This window comes from Sorex araneus, chromosome 1 (genome assembly GCF_027595985.1).
Source record: "Sorex araneus isolate mSorAra2 chromosome 1, mSorAra2.pri, whole genome shotgun sequence".
Classification (NCBI taxonomy): Eukaryota; Metazoa; Chordata; class Mammalia; order Eulipotyphla; family Soricidae; genus Sorex; species Sorex araneus.
In genome coordinates this window covers 10,695,776-10,716,373 of record NC_073302.1, presented here as the reverse complement: position 1 = coordinate 10,716,373, position 20,598 = coordinate 10,695,776, and the positions used below count along the sequence as shown (strand labels likewise).

General features: G+C 38.7%; 1 protein-coding gene across 1 annotated transcript; it reads right to left on the bottom strand.

Annotated features, from left to right (window-relative positions):
- Nucleotides 1-6,792: 6,792 nt before the first annotated feature.
- Nucleotides 6,793-7,737, bottom strand: LOC129400834 (olfactory receptor 1J4-like). The gene has a single exon (XM_055123875.1). The coding sequence runs from the start codon at nt 7,735-7,737 to the stop codon at nt 6,793-6,795; it is 945 nt and encodes a 314-aa protein (XP_054979850.1).
- Nucleotides 7,738-20,598: the final 12,861 nt, after the last annotated feature.

Here is a 20,598-nt window from a genome sequence, read left to right as displayed (position 1 = left end):
ATAAGATTGATAAACCAGTAGCAAGACTCACAAAGAAAGAAAGTGAGAGAAAGTGAGAGAACCCTAATAAATTGAATCAGAAATGTAAAGGGGGACATCATGACAGAAACCAGTGGGATTCAAAAGATCATTAGAGACTACTTTGAAGGTCTATATGCCACAAAACAGGAGAACCTATAAGAAATGGATGAATTCCTTGATTCCTACAATCTCCCAAGTCTGATCAAAGAAGACTTGAAATACCTGAATAGACCCATCAATGTTAAGGAAATTGAAACTCTAATCAAAAATCTCCCCCAAAACAAAAGCCCAGGCCCAGATGGTTTCTTCACTGGTGAATTCTTCCAAACATTTCAAGAAGACCTGTTGCCAGTTCTCCTCAAACTTTTCCAGGAAATTGAAAAAATAGGAACTCTCCCAAACAGTTTCTATGAAATACATATTTCCCTAATACTAAAAGCAAACAAAGACACCACTAAGAAAGAAAATTACAGACCAATATCCCTGATGAACACCGATGCGAAGATTCTCAATAAAATATTAGCAAATAGGATCCAACAACTCATCAAAAAGATCATACATCATGACCAAGTGGGATTCAGGTTTAACATTCGGAAATCAATCAACATAATCCATCATATCAACAAAAGTAAATATAAAAACCACATGATCATATCAATAGATGCAGAGAAAGCATTTGACAAGATCCAACATCCATTCATGATGAAAACCCTCACCAAAATGGGTTTTGGAGGAACTTTCCTCAAGATAGTCGAAGCCATCTACCACAAGCCTACGGCAAGCATTACCCTCAACTGGGAAAAACTAAGGGCCTTTCCTCTAAGATCAGGCAGAAGATAAGGATGCCCACTCTTACCAATTCTCTTCAATATAGTACTGGAAGTACTTGCGATAGCTGTTAGACAAGAAAAAGAGATTAAGGGCATCCAGATAGGAAAGGAAGAAATCAAACTTTCACTATTTGCAGACGATATGATAGTATATCTAGAGAAGCCTAAAGCCTCCACTAAGAAACTCTTAGAAACAATAGACTTATACAGTAAAGTTGCAGGCTACAAAATCAATACCCAAAAATCCATGGCCTTCCTATATTCAAACAATGAGGCAGAGGAAAGGGACATGAATAAAGCAATCCCATTGAAAATTGTGCCCCAGAAAATCAAGTACCTCGGAATCAGCTTAACCAAGGGAGTAAAAGACCTCTACAAAGAAAACTGTAAAACGCTACTCCATGAAATAAGAGGGCATGAGGAAATGGAAACATATACCCTGCTCGTGGATAGGGAGAATCAATGTTTTGAAAATGGCAATACTCCCCAAAGCGTTATACAGATTCAACGCGATCCCTATAAGGATACCCATGATATTCTTCAAATAAACAGATCAAGCAATCCTAATATTCATATGGAAAAACAAACACCCATGGTTTAAACAATTCTTGGGAAAAAGAATATGGGAGGCATCACCCTCCCCAACCTCAAACTTTATTACAAAGCAGTACAACAATTAAAACAGCTTGGTACTGGATCAAAGGCAGAGCCGCAGACCAATGGAACAGGGTGGAATATCCTTACACACAACCCCAAATGTATGATCATCTAATCTTTGATAAGGGAGCAAGAGATGTGAAGTGGAGCAAGGTAAGCCTCTGTAACAAATGGTGCTGGCACAACTGGACAACCACATGCAAAAGAATGGGCTTAGACCTCGACCTGACACCATGCACAAAAGTCAGATAAAAATGGATTAAAGACCTCAATATCAGATCACAAACCATAAGGCACATGGAAGACAAGGTTGGCAAAACCTTCCACGATATTGAAGACAAAGGTATCTTCAAATATGACACGGAACTAAGCAATCTAGTAGAAACAGAGATCAACAAATGCGGCTACATTAAACTAAAAAGCTTCTGCACCGCAAAAGATACAGTGACCAGAATACAAAGACTATCTCCCGAATGGGAAAGTATATTTACACAATACCCATCAGATAAGGGGTTGATATCAATGGTATATAAAGCACTGGTTGAACTCTACAAGAAGAAAACATCCAACCCCATCAGAAAATGGGACGAAGAAATGAACAGAAACTTTCCCAAGGACGAGATACAAATGGCCAAAAGGCACATAAAAAAACTGCTCTACATCACTAATCATTAGGGAGATACAGATCAAAACAACCATGAGATACCACATCACACCACAGAGACTCGCACACATCCAAAAGAACAAAAGCAACCGCTGTTGGAGAGGATGTGGGGAGAAAGGGACCCTTCTACACTGCTGGTGGGAATGTCGACTGGTTCAGCCCTTTTGGAAAACAATATGGACGATTCTCAAAAAATTAGATGTTGAGCTCCCATTTGACCCAGCAATACCACTGCTGGGAATATATCCAAGAGAGCAAAAAAATATAGTCGAAATGACATCTGCACTTACATATTCATCCCAACATGTTTACAATAGCCAGAATCTTGTAAAAAACCCAGTGCCCTAGAACAGATGACTGGTTGAAGAAACTTTTGTACATTTATGCAATGGAATACTATGCAGCTGTTAGAAAAAAGGAGATCATGAGTTTTGCATATAAATGTTTTGGCATGGAAAGTATCATGCTGAGTGAAATGAGTCAGAAAGAGAGAGAGACAGACATAGAAATATTGCACTCATCTGTGGAATATAGATTAACAGAGTAGGAGACTAACACCCAAGAATAGTAGAAATAAGTATCAGGAGGTTGACTCCATGGTTTGGATGTTGGTCTCTCATTCCTGGGAGAGGGCAATTCAGAGATGGGATCACCAAGTATAATGCAGTCAGAGGCCATTCGGGAGAAGGGTGATGGGGGCTGAATTTGGGCTAGAGACTGAACACAGTGGCCACTCAACACCTTTATTGCAAACCACAACAGCTAATTAGAGAGAGAACAGAAGGGAATACCCTGCCACAGTGGCAGGGTGGAGTGGGGGGAGATGGGATTGGGGAGGGTAGGAGGGATGTTGGGTTTACTGGTGGTGGAGAATGGGCACTGGTGAAGGGATGGGTTCTCGAACTTTGTGTGAGGGAAACCTGAGCACAAAAATGTATAAATCTGTAACTGTACCCTCACAGTGATTCACTAATTAAAAATAAAAAAAGGTAATTATCTGCATGGTAGAGAGGGATTCATATTCTTTTTAATTTTTTTAAATGCAACCATACTGTTTTCCCATTTGTGGAAGAGGCCCTCCCAGTCCTTATCATGTACCTAGGAAATTTTGCCAAGATATTAAGGACACAATCCCTTCACTTTCCTTTGCTTTTGCATATTTTTAAGTTCTCATTATATTTTAATCAAGTCAATACATGTTCAGGACCATGTTATATTATCTCCACAATTTTGATCTATTAACCAACCTTTTATGATTGATTCATGGTTTCATAAGTACAGAAAATTTATCTGATTGAATTCCACTTTTCTTAATTGTATTGAGAATTGTTTTGTGTCCCATCATAGGCTTTATCTTGGTGACTATTCCATTAACCCATGAAAAGACAGTGTATTCTGTTGCTTACTTTTGTGCTCATGGAATTGGCCACACTAGGTGATGCTCCAGGCCTACTCTTGAATCTGTGCTCTGGAGTGTCCCCTGGTGGTACTTCAGAGATCATATGTGGGCCAGGGATCAAACCTGGGTCAGTTATCTGCAAAGGAAGTGCTTATCCCTCTCTCTTATCTCTTATGCCAACCAGTTGTTTATATTTGTTTTCATTTGGGGGACGCACCAGTAATGTTTAGGGGTTAATCCTAGGCTGAGGGCTCAGGAATCAATCTTGTTGGTACTCAGTGGACCATTTGGAGTGCTGGGCATTGAACCCAGCTCAGCTGCATGAAGGCAAGCACCTAATCAGCTGTACTACCAGTCTGGTCCTTAGTCTGTTGGGACCAGACTTATACCAGACAATAACAAACTTATTGACATAACCTTGGTAGAAAGAGAATAAACTCCTATATGCTTACCTGACATTATTTCAGATAAAAGTTTATCATGCCTAGCCCACCACCAAAGTACCATTTTTTTAAAGAAATGTTCTGTCTTAATAGTCTATCCATATATTATTAAGATCTCTTTAATGCACTAGTAAGACCATTATTTTCTTGTTAAGTTTCTTATAGATCATTCATCCGTTGTTGTAAATTCATTTAAAACTTTCTATTTTTGTAATGGAATAAATATTACTCTCAACGTAGGTCAATAATTGTTTACTTAATTTCGTGTTCCTATAACGGTTACATATATTTTAATAAAGTATATGTTGATGAATTTCCATATTTATAATTACCTGGTTTTCATAAATTTCTCTTGCTACCATATTGTACTGAAAGTCTATCTTATGGTGTAGCTTCTTTGGCTTTTCTGTCATTATCATTCACTTTGTGGATCTTTCAGTTTTCACCTTTCACCTTTCACCTAGTCTATAATTTTTAATAGAACTGTTGTTTGTTTGTTGAAAATAGAATATGGCTTGCCTCTCTCTTACTCTCTCCTTCACTCTGTTTGGTTTTGGTACACCCAGCTATGGTAAAGACTTACTCTCGACTCTGTGCATTGTGATAATTCCAGGTAGTGTTTGGGATATTGTAGTCTGTCTGGGAATCAAACCCAGGTCAGATGCATGCAAACCAAGCACTCCACTCACCGGAACATTGCTCTGAACAGAGAGAAACACATTTAAAATCACATTGTTTTGTGATTGTTGTGCTCCTAGGAGCTCTTTTAGAGATCTAAGTGTTGTTAAAATGTCATAAATAAGGAATTTTTCATTAATCTGTTTTCACTCTAGACTATATTGTATCGTTATATTCGTTACTAGTGCATATAGCATCATTACACTGTTTTGTCCCGTACATGTCCATCAAAAATTTGTCCTTAATCATTCTTGCAGAATTGATTCTGAAAAGCTCAGAGTGGCTTTGGTAACTCAGGCCATAGTCTTAATTATTACTCACATTTGTGTAAACTAGCATAGTTTGGAGTGGTGGATTTGGAAGGGTGTCCCTATTAACATTTGATAGTGATGCAAGAAGAGAGAGAACTTTGGTTTAAATGACATAGTATGAAAGGGAAATTCGGCAGTTTTCAGTAAGTAAAGAAAAGCAATCAAGTATGATAAATGAAAACATTTGGTCACCTTACCATGGGATTCATTTTTTATTCATGTATAAATGATATATAGACCTGTTATTTATGTCTTTACATTTTTATGCATAAATATACTCACATATGTGTCTACAATTTATTTGTGTGCATTATTTTATCTCATAAAACATAAAATAAAGGTCAGTATTGAAATCATGTGCTCTTGGATGAGATACTATTAGTAGTATTCGTGGAGAAATGTGGAGATGTAACTTCAGTGTTTAAATATGTCTTCAGAGAATACTTTTAGATATAACTATTTTAGTTCAATAGTACACTAAGTATATAATAGAAAAAATTTTAACGCATGCAATTAAGTATGAGTTTTGGTACAGTGCTCCTCCACTGTTTTTCCTAACTGAAAATCTTCTAACCATCTTTGATTCCATTTTATAAAAGCTAAATTCCACTAGTTAGGCAGTCACACCCAGAAACTTCCCCCGAAACCATGTAATCCCATCAATGGCCAACATCCAGAGACTATAAAACCAAGCTTCCAGAAGCATGTGGCATCTTATAGCCAAGTTCTCCCACTCGAAAACGTGGCAAGCTACTGAGAATTTCCTGCCCGCATGCGAGAGCCTGGCAAGCTCCCCATGACTTATTCATATGCCCAAACCAGTAAAAATGATGGGTCTCATTCCCCTGACTCTGAAAGAGCCTTTGATGCGGCACTGTTGAGAAGGACGAGTAAAGAGAGGCTTCTAAAATCTCAGGGCTAGGACAAATGGAGACGTTACTTAGACCACTGGAGACAATCGACAATCAACGGGATGATAATGATGATGATGACGATGATTTTTATATTTTACATGTCACATATGTCTATCATAACATACAAAAGTTCCATTACTTATGTAATTTGCATATATGTATGTATATATTTCATAATAACCTTTCAATCAGAAAGTTATGGATTGCTGTAATTCCTTCCTAATCATCTTTATACTGTTGTATCAGATTATAAAGAAAGTGCATAAACCTAAAAAGCATATCAAGTTTAATTTCTAATCATGTAGTGCATACATTAAGTAGCCACCTGGGTCAAGACAGAAAACATTTATGATACTGCTGTGAGAATTAATTTGAAGAAGTACCTGAAATATTATAGAAACAGAAAGTTTTCAAAATTGGGTCCTGAAAATTATATAATAAAATGTGGATTTATACCAAACATTACAATTATTGTAGGGCTACCTAGAGTTCTGGGTAGATGGGGAATCTCAGTTATTCTTGGGTGGGGATAAACTGATAAAAAGGTATCTGATGACAATCCCGAGATTCTGAGGAAGGGTATAAATACATGCTTAAGAGGAAATGCAAATCAAACGTTACAATTTTATAATGGAAATTCAGAATAATGTAAAATTGAAAACATAATTTCTGTAAGTCTTTCTATCGTCAACAATCTCTTTAGCTGTCAGTCTGGGTAATAAACAGGTAAACCTGTTTTATGTCAGCAGAGTGGGACATGAGAATACCAACCCCGCTGAGATGTGTGTCCTTGTAAACAGGTTTATCGGAGCTCTCAGAACTTATATTCTTGTATAAAAGCTTCCTTATTCTTTTGTATATGCATGCATTTTATATCATTTGGACTTAATGAACATCATTTTATTAGCAAGCAACTTTAGTGCTTGTTTTATATCTCTGTTTCTCAGAGAGTAGATGAAAGGGTTCAGCATGGGAGTGATTATCATATACATCACAGAAGCAGCTATTTCTTTACTACCAGACATGGCTGGCGAAGAAAAGAAGTACACTTCTGCAATGGTTCCATAGAATAAAGCCACAACGAGGAGATGGGAACCACACGTAGAAAGGACTTTGAAGAATTTCTTAGCAGAAGGATTTTTCAGGACAGTGGCCCATATGCAGATATAAGATCCCATGATAAAAGTGAATGGAATACATACAATCATTCCTCCCTCAATGAATATGACCAGGTTATTGAGTGAAGTGTCTGAGCAGCTTACCTCCAGCAATGCAGTGAGTTCACAGAAGAAGTGCGGGATGATAATATCACCACAGAAGGACACTCGGGTCAAGAGGAGGGTGTGCAGCAGTGCATGTAAAAAATTGATGGTCCAGGTCCAAGCTACTAATGAGATACACCGTGCCTGCCTCATGATCATGGTGTAGTGGAGTGGCTGACAGATGGCTACATACCTGTCATAGGCCATCACTGCAAGAAGGAAATTGTCGCTAGAAACAAAAAATATTAAAAAATATACCTGAGAATTGCACCCTGAGTAGGGGATGGACTTGTGATTACTCTGCATGTCCACCAACATCTTGGGAACTGTGACAGATGATAAACACACGTCGTTGAAGGCCAAGGCACTGAGGAAGAAGTACATGGGTGTGTGGAGGCGAGAGTCTATCCTGATGAGCAGGATAATGAGCAGGTTCCCCAGTACGGTGGTCAGGTATATGACCAGGAAGAGTGTCAAGAACCAGCCCTGTTGTTCTGGTGGTATAGGGAGACCCTGGAGGAGGAATTCAGAAACTCTGGTCTCATTCTGTTTCTTCATAATGGTCCTTTATTCTCTGGAAGTTAAATAGAGGGAAATGTTCAGAGCCAGAAGAACCATAATATAGTAACCCAATTTTTATATGAAAGTGTTGTTTTTTTAACTAGACTTTGTTCACAACTCACATGTATGTAGGCATGAGTAACCACGTACCATTCAGGTTCTAATAAATCATCACATCGTCACAATTTTATGATATTTTCTTCTTTTTTAAAAAAAGCTTTTTTATTAGAGAATCACTGTGATGTACATTTACAAATTTATGAATTTTTGTGTTTGCATTTCAGTCATACATCTATCGTTCACCCATCCCTCCACCAGTGGCCATTCACCTACACCAATGATCTCAGTATCCCTTTCACGACCCACACCCCATCCCACACCATCCCACCCTGCCTCTGCTGCAGGGCATTTTCTTTTATTCTCTCTCCTTTTGGGTGTTGTAGTTTGCAATAGAGGTATTGAGTGGCCTTCATGTTCAGTTTATAGTCTACTTTTAGATATTTTCTTAATATGCAAAAATGCTTTGAACAACAGCTTAATTCATGCTCTGTACAAAGCACTATAGAAAGTGCTATACACAAGAGTAAAGAAGCAGTGCAAAGTCTCAGTATTGATGGAGTGTACAAAGTCATAATATCTAAGTGTGCAAAATTCCATCCTTGCTACAGGTAATGGAGAAAGGAATGACAACATGTATCTAACCAGAATTTGTCTCTTAATTACAACACAATAGCTCTCTACTCCTCATTTTTTAGCATGTCCTGACATGCTAAGTGACATCACTCCAACATACTTGAAGGAGAAAATCTTTTCTTTTCTTTGTATTCAAGGTAGATAGCAGGATGGCCAGTTTTACTTAGAGACTGAACTGCTCAGGGGCACTGGTGCTATCTCTCTCAATTCTCGAAGGTGAATAATGGCAAGTTTTTCTTAGAGACTGAACAGCTCAGTGACACTGGTTCTATCTCTCCATGTTCTCTAAGGTGGATTGTGGATGATTATGTGTGGATACACCACAATAAACTTAGAAACTATAACAAACAGAAGGCCTTGCTTTTCATAGGATTTAACTTTTGGTTTTTTGGGTTTTTTTTTTTTTTTGCTTTTTGGGTCACACCCAGCGATGCTCAGGGGTTACTCCTGGCTTTGCACTCAGGAATTACTCCTGGCGGTGCTTGGAGGACCATATGGGATGCCAGGTATCGAACCCGGGTTGGCGGCATGCAAGGTAAACGCCTTACCTGCTGTGCTATCACTCCGGCCCCATATTTAACTTTTGATTATTGTAGCTCTGCACCCAGGAAAAGAGGATCAGACCATGTTCACAAAGATGTTGAAATACCTGTTTAGACAGGCTTATTTGATAAGCCTTCTGTAAGTATTTTTCCAGAATTTGGAGATTTATGAACATTGGAGATTTATAACAAAAACATTTAGTTCGAGGAAAGATTATTATAATCTGTCCTGAGACTGAACACTGATTATTTGCTAAACACTGTGCTTAATAATTAGTGAATACTTTTCAATTTAAAAATCTCAATATAACATTGTGATCAAGACCATGTCACTCTTTCTCTACTAGTGGAAACTGAATATAAGAGACAAACATAGCAGGTCCAGACTGTGCATTAGACCATTTCTGACCTTTGAGATACTGGAATCAAAGGAACAAGTTTGCATACTTACCTAGAGTAAGAAATGCATCCAATCCTGCCTGGTCAATGCAGTAATGTGGCCATTATTAAAGGACTCCTAAGTGTCTGTGGGTATAAAGATGGGTCCCATTTACTCACAGATACCATCAGATATATGCTGCCAAGATTGGACATCATTAATAACTAATAAATACAGAGATCTTGGATGACACTCAGAGATAACATAGGAGACATAAAGGAAGGCAAAGATAACACATCTCCACAGCACCGAGTTAGGATTTCAAAACTCCCCCATGCTGACCATGGGTAAACTCAGGAAATTTCTCCACCTGACTGGTGAGCATATGTATGTCTCTCAGACTCAGTATTTCCATGGCTGAACTTTGATACCTGTTTACAAGTTGAGAATGTGGAAGAGATTGTTCAAGGGCAGGCTAGATATTTGGTAATGATGGTCCAAATCACACTCAGAGTTCTCTGCACTTGCTTCCTAGGACATTTCTGTTGCTTTGTGCACTGATCTTAGGGAAAAGAATCTTTATATCACATGTAGTTTCATTTATAGCTTTTGTTTAGAACTTGACTTTTCTTCCAGTCTCTCTGTTTCTTTAAAATTATTTTTGAATATTAGTCTCACACTCTGTTTAATATATCGCAAAATGACCGCAATCACTTTGTGTCTGTACCTTCCTTCTGACTCATTTACAGTAGAAATAAGGGTCAGGAAGACTGGTCCATGGTTGGAAAATTGCCAGAAGTTGGAGGAAGAGGGCAGTTAGGATAGAGAGGTGACCACTAGACAATGACAATTGGAAATGATCACTGTGGAAAGAACATATTGCTGAAAGAAGGAAAAGGGATCTAAATGCTAATTATTCAGTACTTGTCTGTAAACTATTATACACAAAAGGAAAGAGGGAGAAAGAGAGAAAGATAGAGAGAGAGAAAGAGAGAAGAAAGGTGTCTTCTCTATATGCATACTGGAGTGTGATTGGAAGAATGGAAATGGGGACATTGGTGATGTATCTGATGATTGTTCAGTGAAAAAATGAAGATTTTGTTTTTAGCCACAATTATGGAATTGAGAGTTTATTATGTGCTCTGTGATTAGGAGTCCCTCAAGGTGGTGTCTGAGAACCATTAGACCATGCTGGGAATTGAACCAGGTGTCTGCAGGACAAATATCTTATCTCTTATCCTATCTTAAAGCCCCTCTATGTATGTTTTCTCTGACTGCATCATCAGAGATATCGCATAGAGAGAGACACCTGTTGAGGAAACACACATTTTATCATTTTACACAAGCAAGAAATCATCACACAGCACATGCACATGGGATGCATGTACATCCTTCTATGCACACAGAGACAGAACTTTCTGCCCTACTATTATTTGCTCACTCTGATATCTTCATTCTTGGTCGGTAAAGAGCCTTCTCATCCAGATTGTATGTTGTCAGCGTCTGCAGTACTTAGAGGAAACAAAACAGTGGGATGGAGACTTCCATGAGCCCATAATCTCTTGAGCTTTCTGTGTCTGTCCTTCACCTACAAGTCAACAAGAAACCATTTTATAAACCTCATAGAAGAATAAGTCAAAGTCCCTGAGCTCCTGGTTAAAGAAAGGAAGGTAATTGCCACAGTCCATTTAGTCCTTTGGGAGGTGGTTGAGCAGAGCTGCTCAGGCCACCTAAGAGTGTTTTGCAAGTATCAAGGGTCCCTGGAATAGAACTGCCTGCTCTGGCCTGCTGAACACAGGAATGGCTGAGATGTTTCTAAGCATAAATGAAGACAATGAACAGGTCTGATAGGGCTGGTTGTGGGACTCTACCTGACACCACTAGTTGACCTTAAATAAGTAAATTAACTTCTCTCAGCCTTGAAACAAGGCTGAGGGAAGTATGCTTAAGATAATGATTTCTTTCATTATAAATATTTTATTACTGTTTTATTAGATCATGAAAGCTCAGAAACACAGGCGCACAATACATGTCTAATGCGCTAATAAATTTTGCATCTATTAGTAAAAGATCACTCAATAGCTTAGTCACTGCTATTGTCAGAATTGATAGTGATTAATGGAGCTGCCAACTGATAAACATGTTCTTCATTTGTTAACTTTTGAGTTACTTACACTCTCCTCACACAGCAGCACAGCTATGTGACACAACATTCAGGAAATCATCAGCACGATAATATCCTCACCCTAGTTAACAATACAAACACACGTTATTTCTCAGAGGCAGATAGGAGCATCATCCACACTGCTCAGAAAGGTTCTAAGTATATGATCCTTCTCAAGTTTCCCTTCAACGTACTTTCTTCAACTACCCCTTCCCTAGTTGTTATGATACGTGAATATGATCTTCAGTGTAAAAGAAACTTCTTTATTATACCTGCTAAAATAATGCAATTTGGCAGAAGTTATAAAATTAACTTCCTCCTCACTCCCCCTATCAGGTCGCACTATCTGGAGACATCAGGAGCAGTACTTGGATGCCAGATTCTCAATTGTGGCTGGTTTGGTCCAGAGAGAAGGTCCACTGAGTTCTCAGCACTGATGCCTCTTACTTGATGCTATTTATTTTATTTCTTTCAGTTGTTTTCATGAAAAGAGGACGATAATAGAGAGAAAGGATTTCACTTAGCTCAAATCTTTGTTTTATTTTATTTGCATAGCAACGACTGTCGAGAAAATTTCGTGGAATGACTAATTATATCAAATTACATTTTTAAAAATTGAATCTCAGTGAGATACACAGTTACAAATTTGTTTATGATTCAATGTGACAATGTTCCATCCCCACACCTAAACAAGATTTCACTTTCCAGCCAGATGTCCCCATCCCACCCCCCTCCCTGCATGCCTCTATGGCAGGCACTTTTCTTCTCTATTATGTCTTTTCTACTCTATTTCCTTTTGGGCGTTATATTTTGCAATGCAGATATTGAAAGACCATCATTTATGTCCATTTACGTACTTTTGAAGTTTTGATTCTTGTTCAGAGTGATCATTTTCAACAATTATTGTCATACTGATCCTTTCTCTATCCCAACTGTCTTTTGTCCCACCACTCCCTCTTGTGGCAAGCTTCCAACCATTAACCAGTCCTCCTGGCCCCGGTTTGTACCTGCCTTAGATATTAGTCTCATACTACTTTATTTTCTGTATTCCACAAATGAATGCGATCATTCTATGTCTGTCCCTCTCTTTTTCTCTTTTTTAATTTTATTGAATCACCATGATATAGTTACAAGCTTTCATGTTTGGGTTACATTCTCACAATGATCAAACACCCATCCCTCCATCAGTGCACATTTCCCACCACTGATATCCTGGGAATAACCCTGCATTCGCACCTTCCCCCTGCCTCCATGGCAGACAATATTCCACATACTCTCTCTCTACCTTTTGCGCATTGTGGCTTTCAACATAGACACTGAGAAGTCATCATGTTTGTTCTATTATCTACTTTCAGCATGCAATCCCATCCCAACTGGTTCCTCCAGCTATCATTTTCTTAGTGATCCCTTCTCTATTCCATCTGCCTTCTCCCCTCCGCTCATGAAACAATCTTCCAGCTATGGGGCAATCCTCCTGGCCCTTGTATCTACTGTCCTTGGGTGTCAGCCTCATGTGTTGTTATTCTATACTCCATAAGTGAGTGCAGTCCTTCTATGTCTGTCCCTCTCTTTCTGACTCATTTCACTTAGCATGATCCTCTCCATGTCTATCCATTTATAAAGAAATTTCATGACTTCTGTCCCTCTCTTTCAGACTCATGTTGCAACACGATTCTTTGCATGTCCATCAATTTATATTCAAGTTTCATGACTTCATTTTTTCTAACCAATTCTCAGTATCCCATTGTGTACATGTACCACCACTGTTTCTTTATCCAGTAGTATGTTTTGGGGAATTCAGGTTATTTCTATATTCTGGCTATTTTGAATTGTATTGTAACTACCATAGAAGTGCACATGGTGTTTCTGTTGTATGTTTTTGGACCCTCAGTGTGCATTCCTAGACATGTTATTACTTGGTCAATTGGAAACTCATTTTTTAAAAATTTTATTGAATCACCATGAGATACTTACAAGCTTTCATGTTTGGGTTACAATCTCACAATGATCAAACACCCATCCTCCGCTAGTGCCCGTTCCCCACCACCAATATCCCGGGTATACCCCCCTTTCTCATCCTCCCCCTGACTCCATGGTAGACAATATTCCCCATACTCTCTCTCTACTTTTGGGCATTATGGCTTGCAACACAGACACTGAGAGGTCATTATGTTTGGTCCATTATCTACTTTCGGCATGCATCTCTATCCCAACTGTTTCCTCCAGCCATCATGTTTTAGCGATTCCTTCTCTATTCCATCTCCCTTCTCCCCTCCGCTCATGAAGCAGTCTTCCAAGTATGGGACAATCCTGCTGTCCCTTGTTTCTACTGTCCTTGGGTGTCAGCCTCATGTGATATTAATCTATACTCGACAAATGAGTGTAGACCTTCTATCTCTGTCCCTCTCTTCTGACTCATTTCACTTAGCATGATACTCTCCATGTCTATCCACTTATAAGAAAATTTCATGACTTAATCTCTCCTAACAGCTGCATAGTATTCCATGTGTAGATGGACCAAAGTTTCTTTAACCAGTCATCTGTTCTAGGGCACTTGGGTGGTTTCCAGATTTTGACTACTGTGAACACTGCTACAATTAATATATAGGTACAAATGTCATTTCTACTGTGCTTTTTTGCATCCTCAGGATATATTCTCAGAATTGGTATTTCAGGGTCATATGGAAGCTCAATTTTTGGTTTTTGAAGGACTGTCAATATTGTTTTCCAGAAAGTTTGGACCAGTCTGCATTCCCACCAGTAGTGAAAGAGTGTCCCTTTTCTCCCACATCTACACCAGCACTGGATTTTTTTTTCTTTTGAATATGTGCCGGTCTCTGTGGTGTGACATGTTTTTCTCATTGTTGTTTTGATTTGCATCTCCATGATGACTATCTATGTGCAGCATTTTTTCATGCGTCTTTTGGCCATTTGTATTTTTTTGAGGAAATTTTTGTTCATTTTTCTCCCTATTTTTTCATAAGGTTGGAGGTTTTTTCTTATACAATCTACTAGTGTCTTGTATAATCTGGATATTAATGTCTTATCTGATGGGTATTGGTAAATGTTCTTTCCCATTCTGTGGGCTCTTTCTGTATTTTGGTCACTGTTTCTTTTGAAGTGCAGAAGCTTCTTAGCTTGATGTAGTCCCATTTGTTTATGTTTGCTTCCACTTGCATGGTAAGTATTGTTTCATCCTTAAAGATGCTTTTAGCTTCAATGTCATGGAGAGTTCTGCCTACATTTTCTTCTATGAACCTTATACATTCATGTCTGATACAGAGGTCTTTAATCCACTTTGATCTGACTTCTGTGTCTGGCATTAGACAGATGTCAGAGTTCATTTTTTTTGCAGTAGCTATCCAGTTTTCCCGGCACCACTTGTTGAAGAGGCTTTTCTTGTTTCCCTTCATATTTCTCGCCCGTTTTTCAAAGATTACAGGACAATACATTTGGGGTCTGTGACAGGATATTCACCTCTGTTTCATTGGTTTGGAGGTCTGTTTTTATCCCAATACCATGCTGTTTTAATTACTACTGCTTTGTAGTAGAGTTTGAAGTTTCAGAAGGTGATGCCACCCATCTTTTTTTCCCCAAGGTTTGCTTTAGCTATTCGTAGGGGTTTATTGTTTCATATGAATTTCAGGAAAATTCATTTCTTTGAAAAATGTCATGGGTCTCCTGATAGGGACCACATTAAATTTGTATAGTGCTTTGGGCAGTATTGCCATTTTGATAATGTTAATTCTCCCTAAGGAAGAATGGTGGAGTCGAAAAGATATGCGTGGAACCGGTGGTTTTTCGTCATCTTAACCTCTCTTTGATGCTGTTGAAGGCGTTCCATGCAGCTATCTTCCTCCTGCGCAGTTCTGGTGCCATGTCGTTCTTCATGTTCAGTTCTTGACCCAGGTACACATAGCTGTTGCATTCGGAGATGTTCATTCCAGTGAGAGCAAATGTAATGTCAGGGACTAGTTCGTTCTTCATGGACATTGTTTTGCTGAGATGCTGCAGTCCGATCTTTCCATACTCATGGTCTATGTAGGCCAACATTTGTGCCACTTGGGTAATGTTTGGTATTATTGGAACAATGTCATCAGCAAAGCATCGATGGTGTAGTTTTCAACAGTCTATCTTCACTTCCATTCCTTCCCATTCCAGTTGTGGCATTATGTACTCGAGGGTGTCACCGAAGAGCTTCGGTGAAATGGTATCACCCTATCTAACCTCTCTTTTTACATCAGTGACCACTTTGGTGATCAGAATGGTGAGATCCTGGTGGTGAATCCATAGTAAAGCTTGCGGAGGATCTTGATATACTGAGTTTGAATGTCCTGTTTTGCTAGGGCTTCAATAACTTCTTTAGTCTCAACAGAATTGAAGGCTTTCTTTTAATCGATGGACATTTGAGTGGCATCATGAACTCTCGCAAAACGTCAATGAGCCTGGTCACTTTGTGGATACGGCCAATCGTGCTGAATCCTTTTTGGAATCTGGCTTTCTTGCATTGTTGTCTTTCGTCTAATGTTCTGCCTATTCTATTCAGGATGACTCGAGTGAACAACTTGTAGATGTTGGACAAGAGGTTGATTCGGGCGAAAGTTGCTGATGCTGGTGCCCGCTTGAGCAAATCAAAGACAGGATGAAATGTGATAGAAGTGAATTCTCCCTATCCATGAGCAGGGGATGTGTCTCTATTTCCTAGTGTCCTCTTTTATTTCTTGAAGTAGCATTTTGTTATTTTCCTTGTATAGGTCCTTCACGTCTTTGGTTAAGCCTATTCCAATGTACTTGATTTTCTGAGGTACTTTTGTGAACGGAATTTTTTTAATGTCTCTTTCTTCTTTTTCATTATTTGTATATAAGGAAGCCATGGACTTTTGGGTGTTGATTTTGTAACTTGCCACTTTACTATATTGACTGATTGTTTCTAGGAGCTTTTATGTAGAGTTCTTAGGGTTTTCCAAGTATAGTATCATATCGTTGTAAATGGTGATAACTTGACCTCTTCCTTTCCTATCTGTATGCTCTTGATATGTTTTTCTTGTCTAACTGCTATGGCCAGGACTTCCAGTACTATATTGAATGGAAGTGACAAAAGTGGGAAACCTTGCCTTGTGCCTGATCTTAGAGAAAAGGCTTTTAGTTTTTACCCATTGAGAATGATACTTGCGGTGGGTCTATGGTAGATGGCTTTGACTATATTGAGGAAAGTTCCTTCAATGCCCATTTTGCTGAGGGTTTTCCTAATAAGCGGGTTTTGAATCTTGTCAAATACTTTCTCTGCATCTATTGATATGATCATGCAGTTTTAATTATTTCTTGTATTGATATGATGAATTATGCTGATTGACTTGCGAATGTTAAACCATTCTTGCATCCCTGGAATGAATCCTACTTGGTCATGGTGTATGATCTTTTTGATGAGACGTTGGATTCTATTTGCTAATATTTTGTTCAGGATCTTTGCTTCTGTGTTCATCAGGGATATCAGTCTGTAATTCTCTTTCTTTGTGGTATCTTTGTCCGGTTTTGGTATCAGGGTGATATTTGCTTCATAGAAACTCTTTGGATGTGTTTCTGATACTTCAATTTCCTGGAAAAGCTTAAAGAGGATTGGGAATAAGTCCTCTTTAAAGGTTTGGAAGAATTCACTAGTGAATCCGTCTGGGTTAGGACTTTTGTGCTTGGGGAGATTTTTTATTACCGTTTCAATTTCCTTGACGGCAGTAGGTCTGTTCAGGTATTCCAGGTTCTTGGTTCAACCTTGGGAGTCTATAGGAGTCTCGGAATTTATGCATTTCCTCGAGGTTTTCGTGTTTCGTGGCATAAAGTTTCTCAAAGTATTCTCTGAGGATACTTTTTGGAATTTCTGTTGTAATGTCCCCCTTTTTTTTTTGACACTGTTTTCTAGGGTTTTCTCTCACCCTTTTTGTGAGTCTTGTTAGAGGTTTTTCAACCTTGTTATTTTCTCAAAGAACCAACTCTTCATTGATCTCTTCGACTATTTTTTTGGTTTCCTTCTTGTTAATTTCTCCCAATAGTATTGTGTTGCAATCGATGTCTTTCTCCAATCTATGAGTAGTTGTTTTAAGTACTTTGCTGGTCTCTCATTAGGTGCATATGTATTTAGTATTGTTAGTTCTTCGTATTGTACAGATCACTTTATCAATTATAAATGACATTCACTGTCTCTTGTGACATTCTTCAGTCTGAAATCAATGAGGTCTGATACTAGAATGGCAAGCCCAGCTTTTTTATGGGAGTGATTAGCCTATAGGATTGTTTTCCAGCCTTTGACGTTGAGTGTGTGTTTGCTTTGACTGTTGAGATGTGTTTCTTGCAGGGATCTGAATGTTGGGTACAATTTTCTAATCCATCCTGACTACAGGCCGATATTTCTGATGAATATGAATTCAAAGATCCTTAACAAAATATTAGCAAATAGAATAAAAAAACTGACCAAAAAGACCATCCACCACGACCAAGTGAGATACATCCCAGGGATGCAATGATGGTTTAACAATTCGGAAATCAGTCAACATAATGCATCATAACAACAAAAGAAAATATGAAAACCATATGATAATACCATTTGACAAGATACAGCAACCGTTTATGATGAAAACTCTCAACAAAATGGGTATTGAAGGAACTTTACTCAGTGTTTTCAAAGCCATCTACCACAAGCTCATGACAATAATTTTCCTCAATGGTGAAAAAAAGAACAGGGACAAGACAAGGATGCCCACTCTCAACACTTCTGTTCAATACAGTACTGAAAGCACTTACAATAACAGTTAGGAAAGAAAAAGATATTAAAGTCATCCAAATAGGAAATGAAGTATCAAGCTCTCACTATTCTTACATGATATGATACTACATTTAATGTATACCTCTACTAAGAAGCTCCTAGAAACAATAGTAAAGTATAGTAAAGTTCCAGGCTATTAAATCAATATTCAAAGTTCATTTCTTTCCTATACGCAAATAATGAGAGAGATAAAAATGACATGAGAAAACCAATCCTGTTCACAATTATGCCTCAGAAAATCATGTACCTCGGAAGCTTAATTAAGAAGGCAAAGGAACTCTCCAAAGAAAACTACAAAATGCTACTTCATTAATAAAAGACATGAGGAAATTGAAACATATCCCCTGCTCATGGATTGGGAGACTTAACATCGTCAAAATGGTAATACTTCCCAAAGCATTGTACAGTTTCAATGTGATTCCTATAAGGATACACATGATATTCTTCAAAGAAATGTATCAAATGTTTCTGAAATGCATATGGAACAACAAACCCCCATGAATAGCTAAAGCAATTCTTGGGAAAAAAGAAGATGGGAGGCATCACCTTCCCTTACTTGAAACTCTGCTACAAAGCAGTAATAATAAAACAGTATGGTACTGGAACAAAGACAGATCCACAGACCAATGGGACACGGTTGAATAATCTTACACACACCCTCCAATATATGACCATCTAATCTATGATAAGGAGCAAGAGATGTGAAGTGGAGCAAGAAAAGCCAGTTTAATAAGTGGTGCTGAAAAACTGGACAGCTACATGCAAAAATGGGCTCAGGCCCTTCTGCTGCTGCTGCCACTTGAGCATGATGGAGGAGCCCAAAAGAGCTACTTTGGACATCAGCAGCCCACTGAAATACTTCCAGAATGTGAACTGAGAGTTTACGCCAGGCTGCGACAAAGGGAAAGGGTATCTCTCTCTAGGTTTTTCCATCTTATGAGCACCATAAAATGGTAAAAGTTTGCAGTTATGTAATTTCAGGCAGAATTTTCCCTGGACTCTATACAGAAACCCAAAACCAAATGTCATCTAATCATCAGCAATATGAAATGGTTCCTTTTTAGCGGGTCGAACTTTGGGGGGAAAATCCTAACAAGAATAGTAAGTCTTTTGTTGAAATATTGAAGGCATCAAAGTAGTAGCCATCTCTCTAGACTGAACTAAGCCATAGCCCCATGCTGGCCGAGGAGAAGAAATATCCTTCTTTCTCGGGAAGAAATGTGGCGTGGTGTCAGCCATATTATGATGTCCATTGTGGCATGTCCATGGTGGCGTGGGAACAGGATGTCCATGTTGGCGTGGGAACGGGATATAAGGAAAAAAATTATTATGTACATGGAACAGCGGGAGGCTGGTGGAGTCTCGAGCTGGGGCAGATACCAGCACACTACTTTTGGTTCCAGAAACTGCTTGCAGACATGTGCTAGACTATCAACAAAGCCATAGCCCCATGCTGACTGACGATGGAAAATAACCATCTTTCTCGTTTTTTTTTCCCTTTGTCAGGCAGCGTGGCGTCAATCATACTATGAGGATTACTAAGGAGGCATGAACTCGGTTGCGCGGGATGGAGGGGGAGAAAAAAGAAAAGAAATGTAACAAACAGCGGGACTTAATATCTCTACATTCTCAGCAATGGAAAACTAATTGTCAAATGCTTCCTTGGCAGTAGGACTGTCTTTTTTTTTGGGAGGGGAAACTCCAGCAACAATAGTGAGTTATGTGTTGAAACATGGAATGTAATCAATATAAAGAGTAAACGAAGTGAAATTTATCACTTACAAGGGCGGGGACGGGGGGGGGCGGGAGGGAGCGGAAGGTATACTGGGGTGGTTGGTGATGGAATATGGGCACTGGTGAAGGGAAGGGTGTTTGAGTATTGTATAACTGACACAATCCTGAGAACTATGTAACCTTCCACATGGTGATTCAATAAAATAAAATTTTTAAAAAATGGGCTCAGACCTCTACCTAACACCATGTACAAAAGTCAGATCAAAATGGATTAAAGACCTCAACATCAGACCAGAATCCATTAGGTACATTGAAGAAAGGGTCAGCAAAACCCTCCATGACATTGAAGTTAAAGGTATCTTCAAAGATGATACGCTACTGACCAAGCAAAGGAAGCAGAGATAAACAAATGGGACTATCTTAAACTGAGAAGCTTCTGTATCTCAAAAGAAACAGTGACCAGAATACAAAGACTGTTTACAGGCTGGGAAATGTTCTTCACTCGATAACCATCTGATAAGGGATATCAAGG

Bases quoted from the DNA above. Each gene is read 5' to 3' on its own strand.
- LOC129400834 (XM_055123875.1), bottom strand. From the start codon at position 7,737: ATGAAGAAACAGAATGAGACCAGAGTTTCTGAATTCCTCCTCCAGGGT.